At 44.6% G+C, this 9830-nt stretch overlaps 1 protein-coding gene across 1 annotated transcript in view; it reads right to left on the minus strand.

The window, feature by feature from the left end:
* LOC132119135 (natural resistance-associated macrophage protein 2-like) overlaps positions 1-9361 on the minus strand; it is a 28346-nt gene extending 18985 nt beyond the window's left edge. Inside the window, exons 1-7 of the mRNA XM_059528883.1 lie at positions 9233-9361; positions 5342-5461; positions 3467-3586; positions 1985-2091; positions 1120-1190; positions 979-1046; positions 749-904 (exon numbers count right to left, since the gene is read on the minus strand). Of these exons, the coding sequence (XP_059384866.1) occupies positions 749-904; positions 979-1046; positions 1120-1190; positions 1985-2091; positions 3467-3586; positions 5342-5413 (594 nt within the window). The 5' untranslated portion in view covers positions 5414-5461; positions 9233-9361. The remainder of the gene's footprint in view (positions 1-748; positions 905-978; positions 1047-1119; positions 1191-1984; positions 2092-3466; positions 3587-5341; positions 5462-9232) is intronic.
* Positions 9362-9830: the final 469 nt, after the last annotated feature.

The raw sequence follows: 9830 nt of genomic DNA on the forward strand, positions 1-9830 counted from the left end.
TCACACACACTCTCTCACTCACTCACTCTCTCTCACTCACTCACTTACTCTCACTCACGCTCTCTCACTCACTCACACATACACTCACGCTCTCTGACTCACACTCTCTCTCACTCACTCTCTCACTCACTCACTCACTCTCACTCACGCTCTCTCACTCACTCACACATACACTCACGCTCTCTGACTCACACACTCTCTCACTCACTCTCTCACTCACTCACTTACTCTCACTCACGCTCTCTGACTCACACACACTCTCTCACTCACTCACTCTCTCTCACTCACTCACTTACTCTCACTCACGCTCTCTCACTCACTCACACATACACTCACGCTCTCTGACTCACACACTCTCTCACTCACTCACTCTCTCTCACTCACTCACTCACTCTCACTCACGCTCTCTCACTCACTCACACATACACTCACGCTCTCTGACTCACACACACTCTCTCACTCACTCACTCTCTCTCACTCACTCTCTCACTCACTGTCTCTCTCACTCATGCTCTCTCACTCATGCTCTTACACACTCACACACACAGACACACTCTCTCACACTCACTCTCTCTCACTCACACTCACTCTCTCACTCACTCAGTCTCTCTCACTCACGCTCTCACACACTCACACACACAGACACACTCTCTCTCACTCACACTCACACACACACACAAAGACAGACATGTAACATGCTGGAGATGCTAGACTGGTTTATTCAGACTTTATCTGTGTGCTGACTGACCTTCACGAGAGCAGAGTGCAGGTAGATGTTGTGAGGCATGATGACGGCTCCCACGATCCCGACGGCCTGCTCCAGCTGCGCAGCTCCACAGCCGCTGCAGTACGGCACAAACATGCCCTTCATCACCTCGGCCTGGTCAGGAGCCACACGCACATACTGCAGACCAGCAGAGCAGAGACACGTCACACACACACACACACCTGCTGACCACATGCTGCAGCTGCACCAACCTCGTAACCAAAGCTGAGGGCCATGATGGTGATGAGGAGCCCGAAGAACGCCTCCAGCTTCCTCAGACCTGAAGAAGACAGAGCAGACTCACATTAGAGCCCGACAGCAGCCGCTGCGATCCTCCTCCAGCGCTGACCTACCGTACTTGTCCAGAAACAGGAAGACGAATGTGTCGAAGATGGTTATCAGCACTCCGGCCCACAGAGGAATCCTGCAGAAGAGCATCAACCATCAATGAGCTCCGCTTCTACACATCCTCAATCAATCACTGATTACATCAAACACACTGTGAGGAGCTCGTTCATATCCATCAGAAGAACAATTACAGCTGCTTTCAGAAGAAAAACTGGGTTAGTGTTCATGATCAAAGAACAATTCACTCAAAGATGAACATTAGCTGAAACTGGGCTGAAAGTGCATCTGCTGTTGTCTCTCACAGATTAGTTTAGAGCGGTTTAAACACTGCTTGATCTGTGCAGATTTCTCTCCTGATTCAGACCAGAACACTTTTTCACTGGAGGAAGTGTTATTATGGATTATAGACTCTATGTGTTTGAGTTAAAAACATCTTAGTGCTGGATGTGTTTCATCTTCTGTCTTCTCCAGATGTTCAGTGATGGACTGGAGTGCTGTGGATTATTGTGATGTTTTTATCAGCTGTTTGGACTCTCATTCTGACGGCACCCATTCACTGAAGAGCATCCATTGATGAGACACTGATGCAATGCTACATTTCTCCAAATCTGATGAAAAAACAAACTCATCCTGATCTCAGATGAGCTGAGGATAGTCTAATAGTTAAAAAAATCTATGGTAACTGAATATGTGAGAGGAAAAGGCTTTTAGATGAAGTCCCACACATTAGCATCAGAACACTTGTAGCACTATAGAGACATGATCTGATCTGAGGAGTGTTCTGCAGTAATCACAGAAGTGAATGTGTACTGTAATGTCCCTGACAGCTGAAGCTGTAATCGTGTGATGATGATGATGATGATGATGTACCTGCCCACTGACAGCAGGTTAAAGGCGATGGCACAGCCGATGACCTCCTGCATGTCAGAGCCGATGATGGCCAGCTCCACCATCAGCCACAGGATGATCCGCGGCACCTGCTCAAACACAGCACCGTCACACACACACCGGCGTCTCCACACAGCTCTCAGCCCACAGATAGCAGCAGATTACCAGTGTCCAGTAACACAGTATACATCATCAACATGCACAATATCAGTGAGGGAACCTTACTATAATGAGAATCAATCCAGATTTTCAGAAGGATTATTTTCCATATATATATATATATACACACACACACACACACACAGTCGTGGCCAAAAATATCACCACCCTTTGTAAATATGATCAAAGGCGGCTGTAAAAATTCATCTGCATTGTTAATCATTTTGATCTTTTATTTAAAAAATTCTCAAAAATGTATCCTTTCATTGGATAATAAGAATTTAAAATGGGGGAGATATCATTCCCCCAGGCTCTGGAGTGATTCTGGATGAAGAAATGGTCTCTGATCTCTTGTCAGGTGTTCTCTAACCTCATCAGGCATTATAGCAGAAAACTCAGAGCTGTTTTTATGCCAAATGGAGTTTTCAAAAAGTATTGAATAAAAGGGTGCCGTTAATTGTGGTCAATGTGTATAATAGAAAAACATTTATTTCATTATAATATTTCCCCCCATTTTAAATTCTTATTATCCAATGAAAGAATACATTTTTGTGAATATTTTAAATAAAAGACCAAAAGGATTAACAATGCAGATAAATTTTCACAACCTTCATTGATCAGATTGACCAAGACTGCATTTATTTAATCATAAATATAGAAAAAGTTGTGAAACATTATTAGTGTAAATCATCTGTTTTCTGTATGAATCTGTGTTAAAGTGTAATGTATTTCTGTGATGCTCCGCTGTATTTTCAGCATCATTCCTCCAGTCTTCAGTGTCACATGATCTTCAGAAATCACTCTTATCTTACTTTCATTCATCAAGGACACATTAAACTGATGAAAAGTGACAATAAAGACATTTATTATGTTACAAATGATTTCCATTTCAAATAAATACTGTTCTCCTGAACTTTCTGTTCATTTGTGAATCCTGAAAAATGTAAAAATATTGTGCAGCACAACTGTTTTCAACATCACTAATAATCAGAAATGTTTCTTGAGCAGTAAATCATCATATTATTCTGATTTCTGAAGATCATGTGACACTGAAGACTGGAGGAATGATGCTGAAAATACAGCGGAGCATCACAGAAATACATTACACTTTAACACAGATTCACACAGAAAACAGATGTTTTACATTAGAATAATATTTTTCTGTTTTTGCTGTATTTTTGATCAAATAAACGTATTCCAAGACTAAAGGAAAAATCTAAGAAGCTTCTTACTACATCAGTGTGTGAAGGTGGAGCTGTTTGAGCTCTACAGACAGTGTCCAGTGTGTGTGTGTCAGGAGCTCACCGTGGGGTAATGACGGTTGCAGACCTCGGCCAGATGCATCCCGGTCACCACACCAAGACGAGCGGCCAGACGCTGCAGCAGGAGCCCGATGATGGTGGCCCCCAGCAGAACCCACAGCAGCTACAGGAGACACAGAGACACACACACAGAGAGACACACAGAGACACACAGAGACACAGAGAGACACAGAGAGAGAGACACACAGAGACACACACAGAGACACACACAGAGACACACAGAGACACACACACAGAGACACACACAAAGACACAGAGAGACACAGAGAGAGAGACACACAGAGACACACACACACACAGAGACACAGAGACACACACAGAGAGACACACACAGAGACACAGAGACACACACACACAGACACAGAGAGACACACAGAGACACACATACAGAGACACACAGAGACACACACAGAGACACAGAGAGAGAGAGACACACAGAGAGACACACACAGAGACACACAGAGACACAGAGAGAGAGACACACAGAGACACACACACACAGAGACACAGAGAGAGAGAGACACACACACAGAGACACACACACACAGACACAGAGAGACACACAGAGACACACATACAGAGACACACAGAGACACACACAGAGACACAGAGAGAGAGACACACACAGAGAGACACACAGACACACACAGAGACACACAGACACACACAGAGACACAGAGAGAGAGACACACACAGAGAGACACACAGAGACACACACAGAGACACACACACGCACAGAGACACAGAGACACACACAGAGACACACACACGCACAGAGACACACACAGAGAGACACACAGAGACACAGAGAGACACAGAGAGAGAGACACACAGAGACACACACAGAGACACACACACGCACAGAGACACAGAGACACACACAGAGAGACACACACAGAGACACACAGAGACACACAGAGAGAGACACACAGAGACACACACACACAGAGACACACAGAGACACACACAGAGACACACACAGAGACACACAGAGACACAGAGAGAGAGACACACAGAGACACACACACAGAGACACACAGAGACACAGAGAGAGAGACACACAGAGACACACACACACAGAGACACACACAGAGACACACAGACACAGAGAGAGAGACACACAGAGACACACACAGAGACACAGAGAGAGAGACACACAGAGACACACACAGAGACACAGAGAGAGAGACACACAGAGACACACACAGAGACACAGAGAGAGAGACACACAGACACACAGAGACACACACAGAGAGACACACAGAGACACAGAGACACACACAGAGAGAGACACACACAGAGACACACAGACACACAGTGACACACACAGAGACACACACAGAGACACAAAGACACAGAGAGAGAGACACACAGACACACACACACACACAGAGAGAGAGACACACAGACACAGACACACACACAGAGACACACACACAAAGAGACACACACACACACACACAGACACACACACACACACACACACACACACACACACAAAGGACCTTCATAAAGCTGAAACAGTGCTTCTTTACAGGTATCATATTTGTTTCCTGAATATAAATGAATAAGATGTGTTCAATATTAAAGTTAGGGGCAATTATTGTCAGAACTATATGCATTTCTGCCTGACATCCGCTCTGCTGAGTATGCAATGATTTGTGTTTGCAGTCATTATCTCAGTTCTTGTTTTCTCTGAGTTGATCTTGTGACCTTGGTGTTGCTAAAGGAAGAGGGGAATCTCATCGTTTGGCAACGGACTGCTTTTCTAATATTTCACCATCCACAGGACTAAATCAGGAGTCAGCTGAGGACAGACGTGTGATTGAAGGTGTAGTGCTGGTCACTCTGGACTCACCTTGAAACCAGCTATAGCCCCAGACTGAAGATCCGACTCGATGTTCCCCGGGTCCAGATAGGCAATGCTCATCAGGAAACCTGGCCCAGTGAAGGCCCACAGCTTACGAAAGCTGAACAGCTAGAGAGAGGAAGAGCATCACATCTGAGATCTGGAGAGGTCATGTGCCATCCTCAGGTCTATCACCCAACAGTGGCTCGTGGACACATCTGATCTGTCTGATCTCATATGATGGCTGACCACTTGCTTTCCTAACATTTTGAATTTGTCTATTTTTCCGTTTGCTTCTTCAGAGTCTCTTCCTCTTTTTGTGTTTGAGGAAATCATGATTGATCTCGTGCTTGGAGTAATTCATGAGTTAGGATGAACACTTTTGTTTTCTTGTGAATCACTGATAACACACACATGAATAAGAACAGCTCTGTCTCTCATAAATCTGCACTGCCATACCTTACAGCTGATTCCCTGACACGTTTCAGGATTATTATGATGAAAGGTCATTTAATATGGCACGTGTCTGATAATTAAATCACGGTCTTCTCACTGAGATCAGCTGAGATCAGGATGAGTTTGTTCCTTCATCAGGTTTGTAGAAATGTAGAACTGCATCAGTGTCTCATCAATGGATGCTCTGCAGTGAATGGGTGCCATCAGACTGTCCAAACAGCTGGAGAAAGTGTTATTATAGACTCATATTTGAGTTAAAAACATCTTAATGCTGGATTTGTTTCATCTTTTGTCTTCTCCAGATGTTCACTGATGGACTGGAGTGCTGTGGATTATTGTGATGTTTTTATCAGCTGTTTGGACTCTCATTCTGACGGCACCCATTCACTGCAGAGCATCCATTGATGAGACACTGATGCAATGCTACATTTCTCCAAACCTGATGAAGTACCTCAACTTTTTAATACTAAGATGGCGGCGCAGGAAACTGCAGCGGCTTTGCTCTTCCCTATGTTGTTGTGTTTGTTTGTTTTGTTTACGTCCGTGTCTACAAACACCCGGACATTTAATCGACAGGAACTTTTAAAGATTGGGACACTGTATGGTGAATTAGTTCTAAGCAAAACTTACAACTTTGAATATTTACCACCGGAGATTGCGCGACCAGCAGGGAGCAAGTGGATTATTACCCCAGGAGATAGACGCAGGAGGCGGCGCAGAGATCGACGACAGAAGCGAGGCCGCAGAGCCGGGATTAGAGTCCAGCCAAGGAGGGCACCACACAGGCCCGCGCTGCCCAGCCTTTTTGTGTCCAACGCCAGATCGCTATGCAACAAAATGGATGAGCTGGCGATGATCATCAAGCCAAATAGTTACGCTAAAGACTGCTCGCTGGTAGTAATCACAGAGACGTGGCTGCACTCTGGGATTCCGGATGAAGCTATTATACTAGCGGGTCATACAGCGCACCGGGCCGACAGAACCGGCAACTCCAGGAAGAGCAAAGGAGGGGGGCTCTGCATCTAGTCTAACAACAGCTGGAGCACAGATGCTACAGTGACTGAAAGACACTGCTCACCAGATGTGGAGTTTGACACAGCAGAGTCTTGAAGATTACACCTGCACTGTTTTGCACTACATTAAGACCTGCATTGATAATGTCACTGTTGAAAGACAGATCAAATGTTATCAAAATAATAAACCATGGATGAACAGGGAGGTCAAGCTGCTGCTGAAAAAACGTGATAAAGCCTTTAAGTCTGGAGATACGGAATTATACAGCACCGCCAGATCCAAATTAAAGACAGGCATCAAGGAAGCAAAAGTGGCCTACAGGAGGAAGATAGAGGAGCACTTTGATGAAGGGGATCCCCGGCGCGTTTGGCAGGGAATACAACACCTCACGAACTTTAAGGGTTCTAAAAAAGACCCAAGCCCAAGTACAGGCAGCAATCTGGCCAAGGAGCTCAATCATTTCTTTGCACGCTTTGAGGCGAATGGGACTGAGTCAACATCGGCCGGATCAATAATACTCTTGCCCAGAGAAGATGCCCCGACATTCTCCTTGAGAGAAGAGGAGGTCAGGAGGGCATTTCTTGGCGTGAACTCCAGGAAGGCTGCCGGGCCCAACGGGATCCCTGGGAGAGTGTTGAGGGATTGCGCAGATCAGCTGGCTGGGGTATTCACTTCCATCTTTAACCTCTCTCTGTCTACCTGTTCCATTCCCAAGTGCCTTAAATCTGTTATCATTGTGCCGATCCCGAAAAAATCAGCAGTGAATAGCTTCAATGACTATAGACCAGTGGCCCTCACTTCCACTGTTATGAAGTGCTTTGAAAGACTGTTGCTAAAACACATAAAAGCTTCCCTCCCTCCACACTGGACCAGCACCAGTTTGCCTATAAAGCAAACAGGTCAACCGCTGACGCCATCAACACAGCCCTGCACTGTGTGCTGACCCACCTTGAACATCCTGGCACCTATGCAAGACTGTTGTTTGTGGATTTTAGTTCTGCATTTAATTGCATCATTCCTGGTAGACTGGTGTCCAAGCTACATGGACTGGGCATCAGCTCAAACATCTGCAGATGGATCCATGACTTCCTTACAGATCGTCCCCAGTCAGTTCGTCTGGGCTCGCAACTTTCATCTGTTCTCACACTCAGCACTGGGGCACCCCAGGGTTGTGTGTTGAGCCCCTTACTCTACATTTTATACACTCACGACTGCACCCCAGTTCATGAAAGTAATACTATTATCAAGTTTGCAGATGACACTACTGTAGTTGGACTTATTCACAATAATGATGAGTCCGCCTACAGGGATGAAATCCAAAAACTCTCCGCCTGGTGCTCCACCAACAACCTGTCTCTCAACGCCTCTAAGACCAAAGAGGTGGTGGTAGACTTCCGCAGGAAAAAGATTGACCTTGCCCCCATCTACATTAATGGAGAAATTGTGGAGAGGGTTAAGGACTTCAAATTCCTTGGGACATACATTTCACAGGACATCACATGGGCAACCAACACTACAGCCCTTGTGAAGAAGGCTCAGCAGCGGCTGTACTTTCTCAGGTCACTCAACAAAATTAACCTCTCCCAGAAATTGCTTTTATCCTTTTACAACTGTTCTGTCCAAAGTATAATCTCACACGATATTCTGGTGTGGTTTAGTAGCTGCACCGCTGCTGACAAAAAAGCGCTGGACAGAGAAAGGAAATCAGCACAAAATATAATTCACACACAACTCCCCTCACTCATGGACATATATTACACCAGATGCATGCAGCGGGCAAAAAATATAATTCAGGACTGTTCCCATCCAGGTCACGGCCTCTTCATTTTGTTGCCATCTGGAAGGCGCTACAGATCTTTCCGGGGTCGCACCTCAAGACTTTTGAATAGTTTTTATCCAAATGCTATAAAATACCTGAACTCATGAGCATTTAGACTGCTCTGCATTTTTTTTAATGACCATATTTTAGCTATTTTATTATGTTGTTGTTCTCTCTTATAATGTATTTATGTATTAATGTACAGTAGTTTTGTTATATTATGTGTTACCACCATGGGAAGTGCAATTTAAATTTCGTTGTTATATGCAATGACAATAAAAGGCTACAAATAGAAGAAACAAACTCATCCTGATCTCTGATGAACTGAGGGTGAGCAGATCTTCAGCTAGTGTTCATTTCTGAGTGAATGGTTTCTTTAACATCGAATCATCTGGAAATTCAATGATAAAGTAAAACTATCCATCCGATGTGAGATAGCATCAATTTTGGTTTACTTGTGTATATGATGAGAAATAAAAGATGATTTAAAATCACATCACAAGCAGGGTTTGACATTAAACAATAAAAAGCAAAGTCAAGAGTATAAACGGAGCAGTTGGTGGTGTTGTTGAATATAATGAGACGGACTGGTCTTTCGGTCGTGGAGGTACCTTTGGTACGTCATCTTCAGGGATGGGAACCTTCTGCTCGAAGTATGTGGAGATGTGCTGCGGGTCAGACACTGAAACACAGCACACATCCCTTCAGCTTTCACAAGAGTCCACAGTCCACCGCACTCTTTTATGAGCCACAGATATCACAACATCAGCCAACGTTTGCATCCACAGCCGAGTCAGTGAGTTCAGCAGACAATATGACACATCATAAACATGGACGTGACATCACCAGCACAGTAAAACTGGAGGAAACGATGGCAGTAAACTCTGAGATGACTTCCTCCGCCAGTTATGAGACACACACACACACACACACACACACACACACTGTCAGATGGGAACGAGTGAAAACACACAATCTGCTGCTCAGTGTTCAACACATCATCAGTCAATCAGTTTTTCTGTTATCCCATCACACATGTGCTGGATTCATATTGATATCAGCCATCAACAAATATGGGTGTGTAATAACAGTCACATACACACATCGGGATTCTTGACATTCAACAGATCAGTACATGCCTTTGGTTAAGAAACTGCTTTTAAATGCACCACTGTTGTAATCTTTAACTCACTAGTTAACTTCAGTAAT

Source organism: Carassius carassius, chromosome 38 (genome assembly GCF_963082965.1).
Source record: "Carassius carassius chromosome 38, fCarCar2.1, whole genome shotgun sequence".
Classification (NCBI taxonomy): Eukaryota; Metazoa; Chordata; class Actinopteri; order Cypriniformes; family Cyprinidae; genus Carassius; species Carassius carassius.